At 37.7% G+C, this 22,392-nt stretch overlaps 1 protein-coding gene across 1 annotated transcript in view; it reads left to right on the top strand.

Moving 5' to 3' along the window:
- LOC150109293 (serine/threonine-protein kinase SIK2-like) overlaps window positions 1-22,392 on the top strand; it is a 279,608-nt gene that overhangs the window by 45,381 nt on the left and 211,835 nt on the right. Inside the window, exon 3 of the mRNA XM_090407035.1 lies at window positions 19,050-19,113. Coding sequence (XP_090263161.1) covers window positions 19,050-19,113 — 64 coding nt within the window. The remainder of the gene's footprint in view (window positions 1-19,049; window positions 19,114-22,392) is intronic.

Below are 22,392 nucleotides of genomic sequence, written 5' to 3'. Positions count from 1 at the left end.
TTCCACATCATCTTCTTCTTGTGGATTTTTAGTTTAATAAGGCTGCACAAGATGCATGGTGATATGTCATCAAATCCTATCACCTCATTGACATCAAGGTTATTTATTTCCTCAAATACCTTCTGCTCAGTCGCAGTTAAGCCATTCTCTCTCTCTCCTATGTCCTCTACACTTCAGTTTCTCATAATTTCACCTTGTTGAGGATGGAACACACACTTGTAAATTGATCACTGAATACCTCAACATCAGTTACCAATCTATCATTTTCATCTATTAACATCATCTTACCATAATCATTCTTTCTTCTACTTGCCACACATCTAAAATCTCTGTAAGTTTTTCTTCACCTGATTTGCTAATTTCTACTGATTCTGTACTTTCGTTATTCTTACTAATTGAGTCACTCTCCTGGGTTGGTCCTTATACTCTTCATGTAAGTGATTATTACCATTATTTATCTTGTATTCCTTCCAAAGTGCCTTCTTTTTCCTGATTTTATGCTTAAACCCCTCATTCATCCTACTTTATGCCTACCTTATTCAGCCTTTTGACCTTCAGAATACATTTACACATTGATGCTGTTATGTATTTCTTTGTCAGTTCCCAAGCAGCATTTATTTCCTAAAATCTCAACTCCTCATTCCATGGTATAGCTTCAAGCTATTTCCTGTGCTTGTAGTAATCTGTGATCTTGTACAGGGGTGTCCTATAAGTTCCTAGATATTTCAATAATTCATAAAAATTAGAAAAATTGGTATATTAGAGCACGGTTTGCATGAAAGTGAATTTCAAGGAGGGGGAATTTTTTTGGTGGGACGAAAAAATTTACTTCCAATTTTTACCGATATGGGGCACTGAATAAAATGCATTATTTGCATGTACCTGCAATTGAGAGTTCTATAAAACACAAGGTGTACTGCTGACAGCTTGTAATGAATGAATGCAAATTCCTAGTCACTGGGGTGAACAGAATTGTTTTTGTGAAAAGAAAAATTTGTTGCTGTGATGCTTACTTTGGTGGATAAGATATTGTTAGTGAAGTTGCCTTACATAAGTGGGGAATCGGTAGTGGAAGTGTTATGAAAGTTTCGAACACAGAAAAGAATGAAGAAAGGTCGAGGTCCTATCACTCCTGCCAGAATACAGTCTTTAATACATTTTGAGAAAACTGGAAATTTGTCAAATCGCCCTCAAACATGCAGACGTGTTATCCAAAGCCCATACCTACATTGGGGTATTGCAAATGAATGCCCTAGTGGCACAATCAACAATCAGTGTAAAGCAGTGCATGGGAAGCTGCAAGAATCACAGGCATAGCGAAAATGTTATTATTCTGCATCTTTCATGGTACATAATCATCACACTACCAAAGTAAGCATCAGAGCAACAAATTTTTCTTTTCACAAAAACAATTCTGTTCACCCCCAATGAATGGGAATTTGCACACATTCATTACAAGCTGTCAGGAGTACACCCTACGTTTTATAGAACTCATCTGCACATATTTGCAAATAATGCATATTATGCAGTGTCCTCTATCAGTGAAAATTTGAAGTAAATTTTTTCTTCCCACCGAAAAGAATTCCCCTCCTTGTGATTCACTTTCATGCAAACAGCACTCTAATATACCAATTTTTTCTAATTTTTTTGAATTATTGAAATATCTAGGAACTAATGGGACACCCTGTACTTCCACATATATCCTTTCCTCCCAGAAGTCTGCATATGACTAGCCGCAACCCAGGTGATCACTTTATGAACACTCTCACCAACTGGAGGAAAATATGAAACTCCACTCACAATTATATCCTCTGATGAAATGATTAGATCTAAAACTCTTAATCCTCACATGCCCTCCTTTACATGCTGCCTGAGAAGTTGTCTCTCAAGAACTCAAGAAATTCATTTTCCTTATTCTCAAATGCTATCTCTTCATTCTGTACTGCCATAATTAAAATCATCTCATTTCTATTTGTAATCTTTGCTATATGGCCCTTGAACTTCCTATTTACTAAATTTCGAAGAGCCCTAGCCTGATCAGTTTCTTCTAGCATAATCTCACCAATACGAGGGTTGTTTGAAACGTTTTGTAAAAAAATAAGTTAAACACATTTTTTTTGAAAAAATCATCTTTATTTCTCAACATAGTCTCCATTGAGGTCTACACATTTGGTTCAGCGAGTTTCCAATTTTTTCATCCCATCTAAAAAATAGGATTTGTCAAATTGTGCAAAATAGTCATTGACAGTCTTGTTAACATTCTTGTTTGAAGAAAAAATTTTCCCATCGATCCCAATTTTTAAGTTTGGGAACTAGAAGAAGTCACACAGGGCAACCTCAAATCGTGCAATTTTGGCATTGCGATGGCTGATATGTGTGCATTGGCTTGATGAAAGAGCACTTTTCTGTGTGCCAATCTTGGCCGTTTTTTCTTCAGTTCTTTTAAACGGTCCAACAATAATGCATAATAGACTCCTGTTATTGTCTTACCCTTTTCCAAATAGTTTTCATTATAATTCCTTGGGAATCCCAAAACATAGTGGCCTTCACCTTCCCAGCTGACAAAATGGTCTTTACTTTTTTTGGTGCTCTTTCACCAGGCATTGTCCACTGCTTTGACTTCTGCTTGGACCAGTGGCGGCTCGTACATAAGCACTGTGACACTGCAGCACCCCAAGGAAAAAATGAAAAAAATTAAAATTTGTATGTGTTTATAAATAATAACAATGCTTACAACATTATATAAATGCAATACAACATTTTAAAGGTTACAGCTTATGTTAATAATTAGAATTGTTCGATTAATGCTTTAAATTATGAAATAAATGCACTGCGATCTAACGCAGTGTCGGAATTATCACATTCGGCCAATTACAGCTAGACTCGCTGATATTCGTTTACACTTCTCATTGCACGTTACAAGTGATTCCAACATTGCTTGTTTGGGCAGTGTATCGCATGCTTGCGCGCATTGTTTCTGTGAGATACGAAACTTTTATTATTGGTGCGTGTTTGTGGCGAGGGTGAACTATTTTTTGTAAATCTTATTTTATTTTGTTAAAATAACATATAATTATTTATTTATTATAGATAAAGGCTGAATTATAACGAGTGTCACTGTTGAAAATATGAAAAGAATTATATTTTTTCAATTATCGTTACACGAAACAAATGCACTGTGATCTAACGCGGTGTGAGAATTATTGCTCAAATTACAGCTAGACTCACCGATATTCGTTCACGCTTGTCATTGCATGTTACAAGTGATTCCAACACTGCTTGTTTGGGCAGTGTCGCTTACAGATAAATTGTATGCATGTGCACGTTATTTCTATGAGATACGAAACTTTCATTATTGGTGTTTGTTCATGGTGAGGGTAAAATATTTTTAATATGTAAATTTATTTATTAATAAATTGGTTACTGATTAGGAAGAAAAGAATATTTTTTATTTTTATTTTTATTTTGTATATGCAGCACTCCCACTTAAAATTTTCACCTGCCGCCACTGGCTTGGACAGGTGTTTAGTGGTGGATGCAAGTTTCGTCTACAGTCATGAATCGATGAAAAAATCATGCAAATTGCGATTAAACATTGCTAAACACTGCGTTGAAATGTCTTTTTGCATGCATTTTTGATCGACAGTCAACAATAGCAGCATCCATCGCACGCACAGCTTTTTCATGTGCAATTTTTCGTGCAAGATATTATACACCCATTCAGTTGAGATGCCTACAATCTCAGCAATCTCACGCACTTTCACTCGGTGGTCTTCCATAATCATATACCATGGATTTTGTCAATAATTTCCTTCATAGTGACCTCAGTCGGGCATCTGGAGCACACTTTATCTTTGATGGACTTATGACTGCGTTTAAACTTATTTATCCAAAAATAAAGTCTTTAATGCTGGTGCAGAATCTCCATGAACTGCATCTAACTCGGCTTTGATCTGCACGGCTGTCTACTTCTTCAAATAAAAGTGTTTTATCACTGCATGGAACTCATTTTTCTCCATTTTTTTATGAAAAATGTGAACACAGTCATTTTAAATGTTTGCTGAATGAGAACTACCTGTCGCACATGGCAAAAATATTGCCAGGGGTCATGAAAAAAATGCTTACATGCCGACACTGGTATGAATGAATGAATTGTATCACCATCTATTGGAAATTTACCATACTTTTCAAACAACCCTCGTATAATATGACATTGGATATCTCATCACGCCAAATTGCATTACTTTACATGTACTAACATTGAACTGATTGCCATTTTCATATGCCCACAATTCCAGTCCATTCAAATCATTCTGCAAGTACTGCATATCAGATGCATTCCTGATTACCCTGCCTATCTTTGCATCATCAGCAAATAGCTGCATGTTGCAGGTCAAATCCTTTCCAATTTGATTAATGTATAGATTGAATAACAATAGACCAAGGACTGATCCTCGTGGCACACCACTGGTTACCTTGCAGACTCACATATCTCACATACTACTTTTTTGATATTGTCAGTTGGTCATCCTTTTTTATCCATGTCAATATTTTGTAATCCAATCCTGTAGTCTCCAATTTATGCAACAGTCTTCCATGCTGTATTCTGTGAAAAGCCTTAGCAAAATCTAAAAATATCATGGTGTATCCATTCTCTTGTCTTATTCATTGGTAACATTATTATAGAATGTGAAAAGTTGCTTAAACATGACCTTTCTTTAGTAAACCCATGCTATTCATTTGAAGGTATTGACCCCTTCCCATAATGCATAGCATTATACATGTCCATAAGGATATGTGCTTTGCATTGTGAGATAGTAAGGCAAGAGATGTGAAGTCATTATCCTCTTTATATGAGTTGCCAGTTCTGAAAATAGTTCAGGTGCAAACTTTGTTTGCTTATACTTGGATAAAGGATTAAACAAAGAATATAATTTCTTGGCATCTTTAATTTATAGTATAAGTAAGTGGAAAAACTTCCAACTATCCTTTGGAACTTGTCCTAATCTCAGACTCAAGTTACAAAAAGTGTTGTTAAAGCTGTTGTTAACTATGTGAAACATTCCCTCAAGACACATGGTAGTAAGTCCTACAGCTTTAACTTCAAACAACTTCAAACTACATCAAATTTACTCAGTTCTTCATACTCAGTAAGTTCCCTCGTACAGCCTTTATGACATCAAGTTTACTCAGTTCTGGCTCACTCACCATCAGCGGCTGCTCCCAGTCCTTTCACACTTCTTTTGAATTCTGCATAATGTTACATTCATGAGGATGAAATATCTTTATGAATCACTCATTTAACATCTCTATTATATTCTCCTCAGTGGTTATCATTCTACCATTTTTCATTAACCAATATCATCCTTCCATTGTCATTCATTCTTCTATTGTCCACACATTGAAAGAACTTCCTAGGATTTCTTTTAGCCTCATTGTCTAACTGCTTCTCATGCTGCACTTTTGCTACATTTACCAAATGAGTTACCTTCCTTGCTTGTTCTTTGCACTCCTCATGCAACTGACTATTACTTGGCATCTTTAATTTATAGTATAAGCAAATGGAAAAACTTCCAACATCTATCCTCTGGAACTTGTCCTAATCTCAGACTCAAGTTGAGGTCTCATCAATTTCACATTACCTTATTTGACCTTCTGATCTTCAGAATGCATTCAGACATTGCCTCTGCCAGACAGCAGAGGCTTGCCGCTACATCATGGAATGAGGAAATGGATAGAAAAGAGATCCTGCTATTCCTGATCAGGTCCCAACCATCAGTGTTCTTCTTTCAACCCAACTCCTCATTCCATGATATAGCATGGAATGAGGCACTGATATTCCATGATTGTCCCTGATCTTACACCTTTCTTGAGATCTAAATGTTGCCTCTACATTCCTGGCCATCTCAATTCTTTATTGAACTTTTTTCTTGCATATATGAATCATATATTATCTTTAATTTATAGCTATCTTGCATGAGAAAAAAAAGTCTTATATGACTTCCATAGTGAGTCTTGATGCCATGGAAGTCTAATGTTAATAGCAGGATCTCTTTTCTATCCATTTCCTCATTCCATGATATAGCTGCAAGCCTACTACTACTACTAATAATAATATTAAATAAAAATATATAGGAGTTGCCAGGCAGATGTTTTAACTTTTATTGAAATCTTATTATTTGGGAACATCACTGGAGAATCTACAAGATGACTTTAAATTAGAGTTGGCTTTCAACACAAACAAATAAACAAAATGATGTAGTAAATGCTCTGAGTGTGCTCTGGATTTGAGATATCTATGGAATATTTTCTTTCTATTAAATGAATTGCTATAAATATATGAAAACTAGTAAAATCGTTTATGCATTGCTTTCTTTTTTCTTTCTTTCTTTTTTTTATATAAACAGTTTTCAAACCTTGAGAATTTTTGAAATATTATTATTATTATTTTTTCTTTAAATTTTATTTCTCAAACTTGAAATCTAAACACAGTCTACAACTTCTCATAGTTGAAAAATGTCTTAACCTAACCAAGTTTTAGGTGATTGAAATGTTGGCTGATGAAATTGGGTATTGGGCAACAAGATGGGTTGTGTATTAATTGGAAAGAATTTTGGAAAGTTATTTAGAGAGATAGGAGAGGAATAGATAGAGAAGGGAATATTTGGAAAGAAGGACATTTCTATTTGCCCTGTCATCATGAAACCTGAGAATAAATGGATGAAAAGAGGTTTTGAGTCAGAGACAGAGATTATTTGGTATTTTATTATTATTATTATTATTATTTTCGGGCTACTCCAGGAGTCCTTAGACTCATCGAGGGAGGCCCTAAACATCATGTCCACACAACTATACGACATTCTCACAGTATCTATCATACCTTGCCTTGAACTCACTCACTGCCATAGCACCCACAACAGACTCTGGCAGCTTATTCCACTCATTTACCACTCTAAAAGTAAAGAACCCAGCTCTAACACCACTGCTAACCACACTCTTGCCCAGCTTCCATAGGTGTCCCCCTAGTTCTCCCACCACCAGTCCTGATCTCAAAAATATCCTCTGAATTAATCTTATAGAATCCTTTTAGCAATTTGAATGTCTCAATCATATCTCCCCTTTTCCGCCTATCAACCAGTTTCATTTTTCATTTAAAAAAAAAAAAGAGGAATAGGATGGGATATGAGGATTATTGTTATGCTGCTTCAAAGACAAGTAAAAAAATGTGTTCATATTGCATTTATCATTTAAGACACTGGCAAAATCAGTTTACAACTTATTTTTAAAACAGCATAACCTTAACCCTCACCAACTGTTTATCACTAACACAGGATGTTTTAAATTAAAGTATCCCTATTTAGAGCAATCTGTAGAGAGAACGAGTAGACAAAATACCCACAAACTTGGTGGGCATCCCTAACTAGATCACAGGGAAGAGATTTTGACAATAAAAAAAAAGTTCAAAAATTACTGATAGTGGAAATATCATTATTATTATTATTATTATTATTATTATTACGGGCAACTCCAAGGAGTCCTTAGACTCATCGAGGGAGGCCCTAAATAACATATTAAGAACAACTATTCAGCATTCGCACAGTATCTATCATACTTTGCTTTGAATTCATTTACAGTCATGGCACCCACAACAAACTCTGGCAGCTTATTTCACTCATTCACCACTCTCTCCAAGTAACACCCTTGCTCAGTTTCCATCGTTGGCCCCTAGTTCTCCCATCACCAGACCTGTTCTGAAAAATTTCCTCTCAATTAATCTTGTAAAAACCCCCTTCAGTAATTTTAATGTCTAATCATATCACCCCTTTTTCGCCTATCAACCAATTTCTGTAACCCACAGATCTTCAACCTGTTCTCATAAGGTTCATTCCATAGACCAGCTATCATCTTGGTCACTCACCTCTGGATCTTCTCTACCTCCTCCCCCATCCCAGGGGACCAGATCTGGGTGCAGTAGTCAAGATGGGGTCTTATCAAGGCTCGATAAAGAGGGAACAATAACTTGCTTATCTCTGCTCGTCAAATTATTTTTCAGTAACCAAGTGATCCGATGAGCTTATTTAGCCACTTTTGCTATGTGCCCCCTAAACTTCAACTCCCTATCCTCCAACACACTCAAATCTCTAGCTTCATCAACCTCCTGGAGTACAGTTCCACCAATGTGATATGCTGCTGCTAATTTTTTCACCCCCAAAATGCATAACCTTACACTTTGCTACATTAAACTGATATCCATTCTTCATTATCCCAGACTGCCAATCTATCCAAATCATCCTGCAGAATAATTTTGACATCATGTGCATTCACTATTGCTCTACCCAACTTTGTATCATCAGCAAGTAAATGAACAGTTAAATAGCAGTGGTCTAAGCAAACAAATTAAATAGCAGTGGTCTAAGAACAGAACCCTGCAGCACACCACTAGTAACAGGCCTTCTTTCAGACTCCAATCCTGAATAAACTACTCTCTGATTTCTCTCTATCAACCACCCTCCTATCCATCTTACCAACCCTATATCCATCCCCATGTGCTGCAGTTTACTGATTAGAATTCCATGTGGTATCCTGTCAAAGGCCTTAGCAAAGTCCAGCAGTAACACTGTAAATCCATTACCCTTATCCAGTTCAGCTGTCACTGTGTTGCAAGTTACTAAGGCATGATCTACCCTTCACAAAACCATGCTGTTCTCCATACAGTATCCCATTTTCATCTATCCATTCCTGTAATTTGCTCTTGACTAATATCTCCAAAACCTTGACAACGATTCCTGGTATGCTGATCAGTCAGTAATTTGCAACAGCAGTCTTACAACCTCCTTATGCAATGGAACTATTTTCCCCTCTTTCCCAGACTGCCAAGTCCCTGGAACATTTCCTTAAGATGCATGGTGATATGTCCTCAAATCCTATCGCCTCATTGACATCAAGGTATATCTCATTGACATCTATGATAAATCCTTTTAGCTAGTTCCGTTTTAATGTTTTTTTTAAAGGAGATAAACTTAGGAAACACGGCATAGAACAAAGTTAGATCTTCTCGGCGAGAGGATATTTGATACAAAATGCACTCTCGCTTTTTTATTTAGCAAAAAACCATGTTATCTCAGGAAATTGAACAATCTCTAGGTAGTGACAGTTGGAATCTTATTAGAGTGAGAAGTGAATCTCAAGCCCCCAAAATTCAATATGACAATAAATTGAAACTTATTAAAAAAATTCGAAGCCCTTAAAAAAACACAAAGTAATTTGACTTCTTTGAAACCACACCTCCATCCTGACAAAGTTGTGATTAACAAATCAACTTATAATCTTTCCGATGCAGAGAAAAGTATCCTCAGTAAAGGCCTAAATTTTGTTTTATCTCCTAGATCTATTCCAAAAGAATTATTACTTACTAAGATAGAAAAAGCTACCTCCTTTCTTCCTGCCCAAGAGGCAAACCTACTCCACATTGAATTCATTTTCATCATCAATAATGCCAAACCCCCCTACAGACAATATCTCTTCATCAGAACGACAGGCTCTTAAGAAGTTACAAAACAACAAAAATATAATTATTCTTCCCAAGGATAAAGGCAACGCCACAGTTGTTCTTAACATTGATGAATATCAAAATAAGATGATGGAATTGTTAGAGTGATACTTACTCGATCCTCGAGAGAGAGAGAGAGAGAGAGAGAGAGCGATCCCACTTGTGATTTCCACAACTGGACCAATAATTTACTGAGAACTACATCTGAACTACCTAGAAACATTCGCCTTTCTCTTCGTTCTATCCATCCGCTCTTATTCCATGATTATATGGACTACCTAAAATTCACAAGGTAAATACCCGACCTCGACCTATCGTAGAAGGAATTGACTCTCAACATACCTTTCCAAATATCTGGCAAAATCTCTCAAATTTTTCTGGTAAGTCATCGTCATTTATTAAAAACTCTGCAGATTTTGTATCATGTATAAAAGATATCATTATTAAGGAAGATGAAATCATGGCAGGCTTTGACATACTCTCTTTATTCACCAGTGTTCCTACAGACGAAGTTCTTGTTCTACTCAAGGATAAATTATCTAAAAAGATCATGGTCTTACTTACTCATTGCATCAACTCAGGATACTTCAAATTTCAGGATACCATCTATAAACAGAATCATAGTCTTGCAATGGGTAATCCGTTGTCTCCCGCACTTGCTAATCTCTATCTAGAAGATCTGGAAGTTAAAGCCATCTCTTCAGAATTTGGACAAGATATATTGACGACATTTTCTTGATTTGGAGCCATGGCCATGAATCTCTCCTGAACTTCCTTGAACATCTAAATAGTGAACACCAAAACATAAAATTTATGGCTGAGTTTGAAGCTGATGGTTCTCCTATTTTTTGTAAGAGAACGTCAAACTGACCTGTTCCTCAGAAAAACTTAAAATCTCGATTTACAGAAAACCTACCCACACTAACAGATACCTCCACTGTCATTCCCATCATTATCCTCCTCAGAAGTTTGAAATCATTTCTACTCTAGGTCATCGTGCTCACTCTCTTCTTGATGATGAGATAGAACTTAATAAAGAACTCAATTTTCTCAAGTCTACTTTTTAATTAAATGCTCACTCTCTTCTTGATGATGAGATAGAACTTAATAAAGAACTCAATTTTCTCAAGTCTACTTTTTAATTAAATGGTTATTCTCAAAAAACTACTGACAAATTCCTATTTAATCCTCCCGGTCGCCATAATGAAGAGACCAATAGTGTAAAAGATAATATTTCTATTCCATACATAAGCTCTGTCTCACCCAAATTAGCCAAAGTTCTTAGAAAATACAACATAAGAACTTTATTTACTCCTCTTCCTAAAATCCGCTCCCTAGTGAGCCAAACTTTGGCCAAACAGAGAAGTCAATCGAGTTACGCATTGAGGAGCACAAGAGAGACGTCACTTACAAGAGAACGTGAGCCAGTGCTTTGTCTAGTCATGTTCTATTCTTGGCCAATCCTCATGAAGAAAACCCTAGCCATACAGTCCTATGGGACAAGTCTAATAACATTTTCCGTTGCCATGATGAATTAGAGATGAAGATAATAGAATCAAAGAAAATCATTCTCAACCCGCTACATCTCAACAACAACCTGAGTTACAACCTTTCAGGCTGTCATTGTGCTGTGGTCAAATACTGGCATTCACGAGATGCTACACACATGCATACGCCCAACAATGAAGCCAACAATGGAACAGTTTTGAATGCGCAGACTTCAACGCTTCAACGTTGAAATATATATACACTAATTTTCCATGTTGTTTACTGGTTATTTCTTCTTTTTTAATGTGCACCTGACGAAGGCTGATACAAGTTGAAACTAGTTGTGTAGTACTAATAAACTTTGTTTTCATTTCTCTCGGTGCTAGTCATTCAATCTTTTTATAAAAATGTATAACAATTGAGTAAATCAATCTTCATAAACACACACACACACACACACACACACACACACACACACACACACACACACACACACACACACACACACACACACACATGTTAAAGATACCAAGAAATTTTATACTTGTTTTTAATCCTTTTCCCAAGTAAGCAAAACAAGGTTTAGTGTGTGAAATATATTCACGTCTGAGCTACTTGCATATAGAGGATAATGACTTCATATCACTTGCCTTAGTATGTTTCCCATTATGGAAGCCCCCCCCCCCTTTCAGGCATGTATAATGCAATACATAATGGGAAGGGGGGGTGCGCCTTGCATTGTGGGATACATACTAAGGCAAGTGATATCAGTGGATTGCAGAGGGATATTCAGTTGTTTGCAGATGATGTGAAGCTGGGAAGGGTTATTAGTAATAGTTCAGATGTGGTAGTCATGCAAGAGGATTTGAATAAGCTAGACAGATGGGCAAATGAATGGGGTGTCGGTTTAATGCAGCAAAATGTACGGTCTTGATGTTTGGGACACATCGATGAGATACTGCATACTCTATTGGAGGAGATATACTGAAGGAAGTAGGGGAGACAAGAGATCTGGGGTTGATGATTGATAGAAACCTGAAATTCAAGGGACATATTGCAAAGGTGGTGAAGGTAACAAAGTATTGCTGCAATAATGAGAAGGATGCTGACCTGCAGAGATAAAAGAGTTATCATTCTGTTGTATAAGACCCTGATCAGACTACACTTAGACTATTGTTCTTAGATTTGGTCCCCAGGATTTGAAGGGGATAAATTAACTGTGGAAAGGGTACAGAGGCGGATAACAAAGACAGTTTCAGGACTGTACAATGTTAGTTATGAGGATCAGCTGATGGAATGTGGACTGCAGAGTTTGGTAGATAGAAGAATGAGAGGTGATATGTTTGAGACTTTTAAACTGTTGAGAGGTGGTTACAGGGTTGCCTTTCTTTCGCTTGGTTGAACAACAGGAAGGAGTGATGACAAGGGGCCATCCCTGGAAGTTATGAAAGGAAACTGTGAGCAAGAGGGTGAGGAGTGGTTTCTTTGCATGGAGGGTGGTTGAACCGTGGAATGCATTGCCTGATTGAGTGGTGAGAGCGAGAACGGCCAATGAGTTTAAGGAGTGGTATGATAGGCTTTGTGTTTCCTAGGAGGGACCTCCCATGTTGAGTCTTGATAGACCTGTGTTTCCTAGGAAGGACCTCCTGCAATGACTCTTTTGACTCCTTGGAGGCCTAAATAATAATAATAATAATAATATGAAGTCATTAGCCTCTATATACAAGTAGCTCAGACATTAATATATTTCACACACAAAACTTTGTTTTGCTTACTTGGGAAAAGGATTAAAACCAAGTATAAAATTTCTTGGTATCTTTATCGTTTACGACCGAAGTAAAAAACTTTCTACATATATATTATTATTATTATTATTATTATTATTATCAACATTTGACCTCCATGGAGTCAGAGACTCATTGTGGGAGTCACTCACTCACTCACTATTGCATACAATGCTCATCCAACCGCATCTTAAACTGATTCAATGTGTCAGCATCCACAACACACTCAGGCAATGCATTCCACTCACCAACCACCCTCCGTGCAAAGAACCTGCTTCTCATTCCTTTGCTCACACCCTCCTTATATCCACTCCTTATATACACCTTCCTTATATCCACTCCCCTCTCTTCCATGTCTACCTGATAACAGCCCCTGACCAGTTTATGTCTCAATCATATCCCCTCTCTTCCTCCTATTCGCGAGGCTCTGCAGCTTACATTCTCTTAATCTGTCCTCGTACTCACATTCCAAAGACCACTGACTACCTTTGTGAATCTTATCTGTACACTTTCCAACATATCCTCGTCACCATGAAAACCTGGCGACTAAATCTGTGCACAATAATCCATATGAGGCCTGATCAAAGCCTTATACGATGTAATCATAACCTCTCTATTTCTGCATGTCAGGGCTCTCCACATCATTGCCATTATTTGATGTGATGTCTTCACAACTTGTGCAATGTGGCTCCTTATCCACCATCACAGCTAGATCTCTCATCTCCTCTACTTCTGTTAAAGTTTCCCCACCAAGTGTATACTTGGCATCCCATCGTTGCTTACCAAATCTCAAAACCTTACACTTGGCAACATTGAATTGACAGTTCCACTTACCTGCCCATTCATGCAATCTATTCAATTTCTCTTGTAAGGCATTAACATCAGCCTGACTGTGCATTCCTCTCCCCAGTTTTGCATCATCTGCAAACAGCTGGATATCACTAGTTAAACCCGACCCAATATCATTAACATACAAATTGAACAACAATGGCCCCAAAAACTGACTCTTTCTCTTTTGGGATACTGCACCCTCATATACAACTTTCTGATACCTATCTGACAGCCAGTCACTGATCCAACTCAGAAGTGTGTTATCCAATCCCATCTGTTTCAATTTATTTAAGAGCTTGTCATGTGGCAGTCTATCAAAAGCCTTTGCAAAATCCAAGTACACTACTGTATCTTCATCTCCTCTGTCCAAGGTATTTGTCAACTTGTTATAGTACATAAATAAGTTAGTAAAACATGATCTCCCCTTATCAAACCCATGCTGATAACCACAGAGAATACTGCTGTTATCAACCCATTTCTGTATCCTACTTCTCACCAGGACCTTCACCACAACTCCAGATATACAGATGGCCTATAATTTGAAGCTACAGCCTTATCACCACCTTTATGAAGTGGAACAATTTTATCCTCCTTCCACTCCCTTGAAACCTGTGCTGTTGCAAAACTCTTATTAAACAGGCATGCCAATGCCACTGCCAGTTCCCTGGAACATTCCCTTAAGATGTGTGGTGATATGTCATCAAATCCTATCTCCTTATTAACATTAAGGTTATTTATTTACTCAAATACCTCCTGCTTACTCACAATTAAGCTATTCTCTCCTATGTCCTCTACACTTAAGTTCCTGTATATATAGGGTGTTTCAAAAGGGTGTATACAACTTTGCAGAACAGAGACTAACTCAGAAGACATATAAAGCTGAGTGATTATCATAATGTAATGAAACACATCTATTTTTGGTCGTAACTTTATTTGTTGTCATTTCGTAACTTTATTACGAAATGACAACACTTGATGGCATGATATGTCACACTGTTTGAAAATGGCGATTTTCGATGGTGCAGAGTTAGCATGTTGTGTGTGTTGAGAAAACAAAGTCTCCAACACAAGTTCAGAGGAATTTCTTCATGCAGTATGGCAAAGAACCTCCCAATAGGCACATGATCTATACATGGCACAAGAATTTTGTGGAAACATGGTTTTCTGTACATCATCCAAAGTCAATGGGAAGACTGCATTTTGTCACTGCTGTTGTAGAGAAGAAGTTTGGGAAAGTTTCCAGAGAAGCCCTGGAAAGTCAACTAGACACGCATCTCATCAAATTGGTATCTTTAACAACGTCTAATCTAAGGCTCTACAAGTTTATCCTGATACATTTGAAGAAAGACGATGAGAAGATATCCAGGATTTCTGTATGGAAATTATGAGTAGGATAGAAAAAAATGAGGAATTTTTGGACACGATAATTTCCAGTGACTACTGCACTTTTCATGTAAGTCAGCAAGTAAACACTCACAACTACAGAATTTGGGGAAGTGAAAGTCCACATGGCATCATAGAACATGTTCGCTGCACCCTCAAGGCCAACGTTTTTTGTGCCATAAATAAGCAAGAAGAAAGTGTATTGACCCTTTTTTTTTTCAGAGTCTACCATTACTGGTGGTATGTGTATATGGACATGCTATGAGGATACCTAATACCACAATTAGATGACAATGACCACGACTGATGCTTACATTTCAAGCAAGATGGAGCACCTCCTCATTATCTGACAGATATAAGGTCGTACCTGAACACCCGTTTTTCCAGGCAGATGGATTAGTAGAGGGGTTTCAGCAGATCAATAGTAGAGGGGTTTCAGTAGGGGGATCAGTAGAGAGGTAGTCCATTAGTTTTTTCTTGTGGGGCTTTGCAAAAGATCAAGTGTTTGCACCACCACTACCAGCCAATTTAGATGAGCTGTGTTCCAGAATTACTGAAGTATTTTGAAGTTATTGCACCATTGCTGAAGTTACCACAGATATGCTCTGCCACGTGTAGCTGATTTAAATGCAACTCATCAATTTTGTATAACTCCATCCTTCCCTTAAATGCATCCCATCCATCCATCCATCCATCTTCAAGGCCCACCTTTCCTAATTGGGTTGTGTGTGTGTGGGGGGGTGCAGCTGCAAGATTAACTTCCAATGGTCACGATCCTTCCACAAAGCTCAAGTGTTCTGGTTGGACTCCCAGATGTGTCCACCCAAGGTTTTGGATATAATCTATCCAGAGTCCTTGGCCTTCCACATGGCCTTCCGCCCTCTGGCTTGGCAAAGAGGACCTGGGGGAGCCTCTCTTGTGGCATTCTGGCGGTGCCCATACCATTGTAACTGTGATCTCTCAACACGGAGAAGCAGTGGTTGAGTACTGAGGGTTTCCCGAATTGCAGAGCTTCTGACTCTGTCGAGTCTTATCAGCCCCACAACCCTCTCGCAGGACCTCATTTCCGCCATTTGGATTTGGGTCCGCATTCTTTCAGTCATTACCCAGCTCTCATGACCATAGGTGAGGATGGGGACATAGACTGTATTGAAGACAGCCAGCTTTGCCTTCTGGCTTAACTCCCACTTTCATACTACCGAGTGGCCAAGCTCCCGCAATATTGCACTTACTGAGCCAATTCGAGTATCTAGCTCTACATCCCATTTTCTATCACTCGTGAATATGGACCCAAGGTATTTAAACTTCTCCACCTGCCTCAGTGGGACTCCACTCACATGTAGAGTGCACTAGGATGGTTGTCTTGAGACCACAAATGTTTCAGTTTTGGCCACACACTGATCTTTGTCCCGGCTTCTATACAAACAGTTACAAACCCATCCAGGTCCATTGGAGGTAATCTGTGGAAGAGCTGAGCAGAACTAGGTCATCTGCAAAAAGCAGACATCCAATGCTACATCTTCCAATTCTGACACACTCACTGCCTCTGCTGTGCCTATCAGTCCAGTCCATAAATATTATGAAAAGGAGGGGGTGATAGAACACACCCTTGGCGGAGACCAATGGAGACTGTGAAAGGTTAAGGTTCGGACTTTGTGTTGTTTACCCTGACACAAAACTTCGGGCATTCATACAGGGACTTGATGGCGGCTAATAGTTGGCCATCCACTCCATACTCCTGTACTACTTGCTAAAGCTTATCCTGAGGAACCTGGTCATATGCCTTCTCCAAGTCCTCAAAATGTGTAGACATTCTTGGCATATTTCCAAGATTTCTCAAAGACTTGCCTTAGAGTGAAGAGTTGGTCAGTTGTGCTTCTACGAGGACGAAAGCCACATTATTCTTCCTGGAACTTTGACTCAACTATGCTCCTGCACCTTCTTTCCAAGCACCTAGCATATACTCTCCCAGGCAGGCTGAGCAGAGAGAGAGAGAGAGAGCGAGAGAGAGAGAGATGCCATGATAGTTGCTACAATCTCTCTGGTCTCCCTTGTGGAAGACTGCTATTATTATGCCTTTCTGCCATTGCTTTGGTGCTTGCCCAGATATCCAAGCAGCCTGACACACTCGAGTCAGCCAGAGAACATCGTCTCGATTTAAGGCTTTTAGCATTTTAAGCCGAATTTCATCACCACCAGCAACCCTGCCCAATTTTAGCGATTTTATTGCTAAATGGACCTCTTCTGCTGTGAGACTAGTCATCGCTCCGATCTGCACCTCTTGGATATCCACAGCTGCTGCGCCACCTGGGTTAAGAAGGGTCTCAAAGTATTCCCTCCATCTGTGAAGGATATCCTTCTCGATTGTTAAAAGTGCACCATCAAAGGCCTTAATTGCCCTTGCTGTGCACGATTTCCTCCCTCGTAGGCTGTGGATGGTCTGCCAGAATACTTCGTTTGCATTTGCATAGGATGAGTCTAATCTTTCTCCAAAGGATTCCCAAGCCTTCTGCTTTGCTGTCTTTACTGCCTCAGCAGCAGCTTTTCCCACCTCAGTGTACCGGAAACGCATCTCAGATGGCCTGACCCTAAGCCATGTTAGGTAGGCCTCCTTTTTTGCCCAGACAGCTTTTTTGGACCTCTTGGTTCCACCAAGGTGTCCTTTTCTCACTGCCCATTGCCATGCCAAACCGCTTTTCTGCCACAGCATGAGAGTGCAGAGGCAGTGACAGCTGTTCTGAACAGCTCCCACTCATCCTCAACATCTGCAGTACGCTTGGGAATCTCTTTGGACCTGGAGGAGATGTTATCTGCAAAATTGTTCCTCACAGCTTCATTTTCCAATGCCTTCCATTTCACACTGTATAGCTGCTTAGGTCTACCAGTGTTGATGGTAGCATTTGGTTTCTGTAGCAGTAGAGTGCAGACAACAAGGTGGTGGTCAATTCCAAAGTTCTGCTCCTCTCCTCACACGAACTTCCAGCACTGAGGAAACTAGGTCTGCTGAGACTATAAAGAAGTCAATCAGAGATCTTTGTCCAAGTGTATTCCTGTACTAGGTATATTTATGGACTTCTCGGTACAGGAAGAAGGTATTCGTTATGGACAAGCTGTTAGTACAGCATAAGTCCAATAATTTCAACCCATTCGTGTTAAGGTCAGGGTCTCCGTTCCTCCCAACCATACCCCTTCATGTCTGTCGTCTGTTCCAACATGTGCATTAAAATCACCGATTACCAGGACTGATTCCATGTCTGTCACCCTGTCAAAAGCAGCATCCACTTCCTCTAGGAAGGCATCCCACATGTTTACAAACTTCACTCCCTTCTCCTTACACAGCTCTGCCAAAATGCCATTCATTATCCCTGCTCTTCATCTCAACTCATCACTATCATGACTCGGCAACATACTGTTTTCAATTGCACTGTTATCTTTCACTCTCTTCAATCCTCAGTCCTCACATTCCCCCCTGTGTCCAACCAAGTCATTTGTTCCAGCATCCAGCATCCATCACCACCAACCACCACCACCACCTACTCGCTTTCTCATCTACTTCTCATATCTAATTCATCATTTGCACTCATCCATTCAGTCTCTCCACAAACACATTCCTTCATGCATACATGTTGCGCTCATAACAACAAATCATTCTTGAAATGTCCATGCCTTTAATTACACGGTGTTTGATTTTTGTGCTTCACAATATATAGATCTTTTGTTTGTGCTGCCATTTCATCATTGTTCTGTGCAAGCTTCAAATAATAATAAGAAAACCATCTGCTTCAAATACAGAAAGCTCCCCATACACTCATTTATGCTCAACTATGAAAAATATACAAAATTACACCTAAAATGCAATCCAGATCATTAATTTACTACAAAAAGAAAACTTATCTTTTCAACTGTAAACTTTCAACAGCCTTTTGCTAGTTGTTCTCTAGCAGATTTTAAGTCATTTTTTGTCATTTATATTCTGAGTCATTTTAAGTTATTTCTCATTTTTTCTTATCTAGGTAATGGAAACAAAGAACATGCTGTATCTAGTATCAGAATATGCTAGCCAGGGAGAAATTTTTGGTGAGGAGTAGTTAACATATTTTCAGAATATATCCCTATAATTTCTTGAATTTCTTGAATATATCCAATAATTTTCTGACATACATTAATTGAAGAATTAACTGTTACAGTAAGTATTTCTTAAATTATAAAATGGAAAAAAAATATTCAAGTTTTTGCATATAAAAATTGAAATTGTGGAGATATTGATTTTGCTACTGGTCGATAAGAAAACTCATGAAATTCTAACTTTGTTGGTGATGAGGTAGATGAGAATTTCATTAAAAAAAAAAATCCATGTGAAACCAAATGGCAAGTGCTGTAGTAATGGTAGAATTGAACAACGAGGAAAAGAGATTAACAGTGTGTAGGGACCTGTTAAGATGCATTTGAAACAAGCATTTTGCAATTGTATACCAAGGGTTAAGAGGATAAATAATGTATGCATGAATAGTGAAATTAAAAAAATACTTTGGAAAAGTTGTCATGTAATAACATCCGAGCGGTATAAGAATAGGAAAATTTCATGTCATGAGGAAAGAGAAAGCAGAGAGGAAATTGGTCTCATACAAAGTAAAATCCAAGAGAAATGATGTGAATAATAGGATTTTATAAGGTTGATGTTGGCTGTTGTTAGGGCTGGCTGTGGAGTAGAGAGTGTATCAGGTATAAAAAAATTTTGGAATTGTTAATTTGTTATTGACAATTTATTACACAAAATTTAATTTAAGAGTTAGTTACTAAAATATATATAGTGTTAATTTATGAATAAATTAACACATTTAGACTAAATTTTATGCAAAAATGTTTAGGTATATTATTATTATTATTATTTTTTTAAATTATTAAATAATAAATTTATTAAACATTGTAATACTAAAAGTTTTCTTGGCTGCATGTAGCAATTTTTTTTTTTTCAGTTTTTATTTTTAAGCTGTAATAATACTATAATAAAAGGTTAGTTTGAAAAAGTAATGCTTTTTTTTTTAAATCTTAAATACAGGTATCTTTTTCCCCCCCCTCAGTGTTTTAGGATAAACTTTTTGGACTTTTTTTTTTTAATAACCAAATATTATTATTAATTTATTTTATTTTATTTTATTTTATTTATTTATTTTTTTGTTGCAGGTATTTTAATGATGGCTACTCTTACTGATGTCTGTATGCAGTAACAGATCATCATTGAATTCCTAGTCTGAGAAGAAAATCCTGTGGAAATTCATCAAAAACTATTCTATGTGTATGGGCATCTGTATTATCAGAAGATAGGTTAGAAAATAAAAATGGATTATTATTATTATTATTATAATATGGGTATCTCCATTATGTCAGAAGACTCACTGTGGGAGACCCATTATTCATACACTTGCCATTATTCACGCAATACCTATCATCAGTGCCGTAACTAGGCAGGTGCAATGAGTACACAGGCACAGGTCCCGGGACAGGGGGGGTGGTCTGAAAAAAATAATCAGTTTTATATTTTCATTTTCAAATTTTAGATTTTGCTGTTGTGGGGACCGATTCCGTAACATTTTTGGTTGAAGTTAAAAATTAACTGATCTATTTCTGTTGTATTTATTTTATTTTATTTTTTTTTCTAAAAAAAAAGGAGGGGTGGCAAAAATAAAATCTTGCACAGAGACCATGGCACTACCTCTCATACCTCTCTTTAAACGCATTCACTGATGAAGCCCTCACAACCACCTCTGGCAATTCATACCACTCATTTACCACCCTGTAAGAAAAAATATCTGGTCTCAAGGTCCTTGCTAAGCATACTCTTACACAGTTTTTATGGGTGACCCCCTCATTCTCTTCCCTTCCTGCCACGTACTGAAAAAAAAGTCTTCACTATCAATCCTATAAAACTCTTTTAATAATTTATATGCTTTTATCATGTCTCTTCTTTTTCACTTGTCAACTAGTTTTTTGAAGCCCATAGGCCTTCAAATATAGGGAGCATTCCATAGACCTGTCATAATCTTTTTCACTTGCCTCTGGATACTCATGGTCCAAGTGACCAGATCTGTGTGCAGTAGTCCAGATATGGCTTTATTTAAGCTTTATAAAGGAAACAATAACATCTCTATCCCTGCTTGTTAGTGTGTTCTTCAACAACCATATACTCTGATGTGCTGTTTTGACTACATTTGCAAAAATATGCCCTCTAAATTTCAACTTCCTGTACGATCATCCCCAAGTTCCTGGCTTCATCAGTTTCCTCCAGTTCATTTCCATCAGTATAGCACAGAGCTTGTGATCTCTTCATTAAATTGGCAGCCATTTACCTTTGTCTGTACTGCGTTTATTTAAGTCATCTTGCAGGATCTCCACATACCTTTATTTACTATCTTTCTTCCCAGTTTTGCATCATCAGCAAACAATCGAATATTTCCCATCATATCATTTCCTATATCACTAATGTACAAATTAAGCAACAGAGAACCAAGTACTGAGCCATGTTGTACACTAGTCACTTGCCTTCTCCTGGACTCAGCTCCTCCATAAACCACTCTTTGATATCTGTCCATCAGCCACCCTCTAATCCAAATCACCAGATTCATATCCATGTCAAATTGCTCCAATTTATGCAACAGAATTCTATGTGATATCCTGTCAAATGCTTTGAAGTCCAGCAGGATCACTAAATAGCCATTTCCTTTATTGAACTCCATTGTCATTTTATTATAAAAAAGTAAGCAAATTACTAAGGCAAAAATCCACTCTTCACAAAACCATGTCACCTCTCATTCCTATCCACTGAGATATGATTTTCTCTATTACCAATTACTCCAATACCTTATCAGCCTCTCCCGAGATGTTGATTGGCCTATAATTTGCTACTTCTGTCTAAGAGTCTCCTTTATGCAGTATGACTAGTTTTCCTTCCTTGTGCTCTATTGGCATCTTCTCAGTACTAAGTCTTAATTAAACAGTTTAGTCAGATCAGCTGATAATTCCCTTTCACATAATACACAGGCTGATATGCCATCTAATTCTATGGCCATGTTTGCATTAAGTTTTCTGCACTATCCTAAGCACCTCCAATTCTTCAACTTATATTCTTCCATCAGTCAATGTGACATCTGGCATTGCAATCTCACTACCTACATAGTATGCCCTTGCAACATGGTCACTCAATAACTCAACTATTTGGTTTGTTTCTGTTATTTCTCAACCATCAGTATTTATTTACAAATGCCAGAAGTATCAGAAATAAGGTAGATGAAATTATTTCCCTGATTGAGTTTATTTAATAGTTTATTTAATAATAGTGGCAATGGTTATGAGCTAGTG

This window comes from Typopeltis vanoorti, chromosome 2 (assembly GCF_054136105.1).
Source record: "Typopeltis vanoorti isolate ZY-2024b chromosome 2, IOZ_Tvanoo_1.0, whole genome shotgun sequence".
NCBI lineage: Eukaryota > Metazoa > Arthropoda > Arachnida > Uropygi > Thelyphonidae > Typopeltis > Typopeltis vanoorti.
This window is presented reverse-complemented; position numbering and strand designations above follow the sequence as displayed.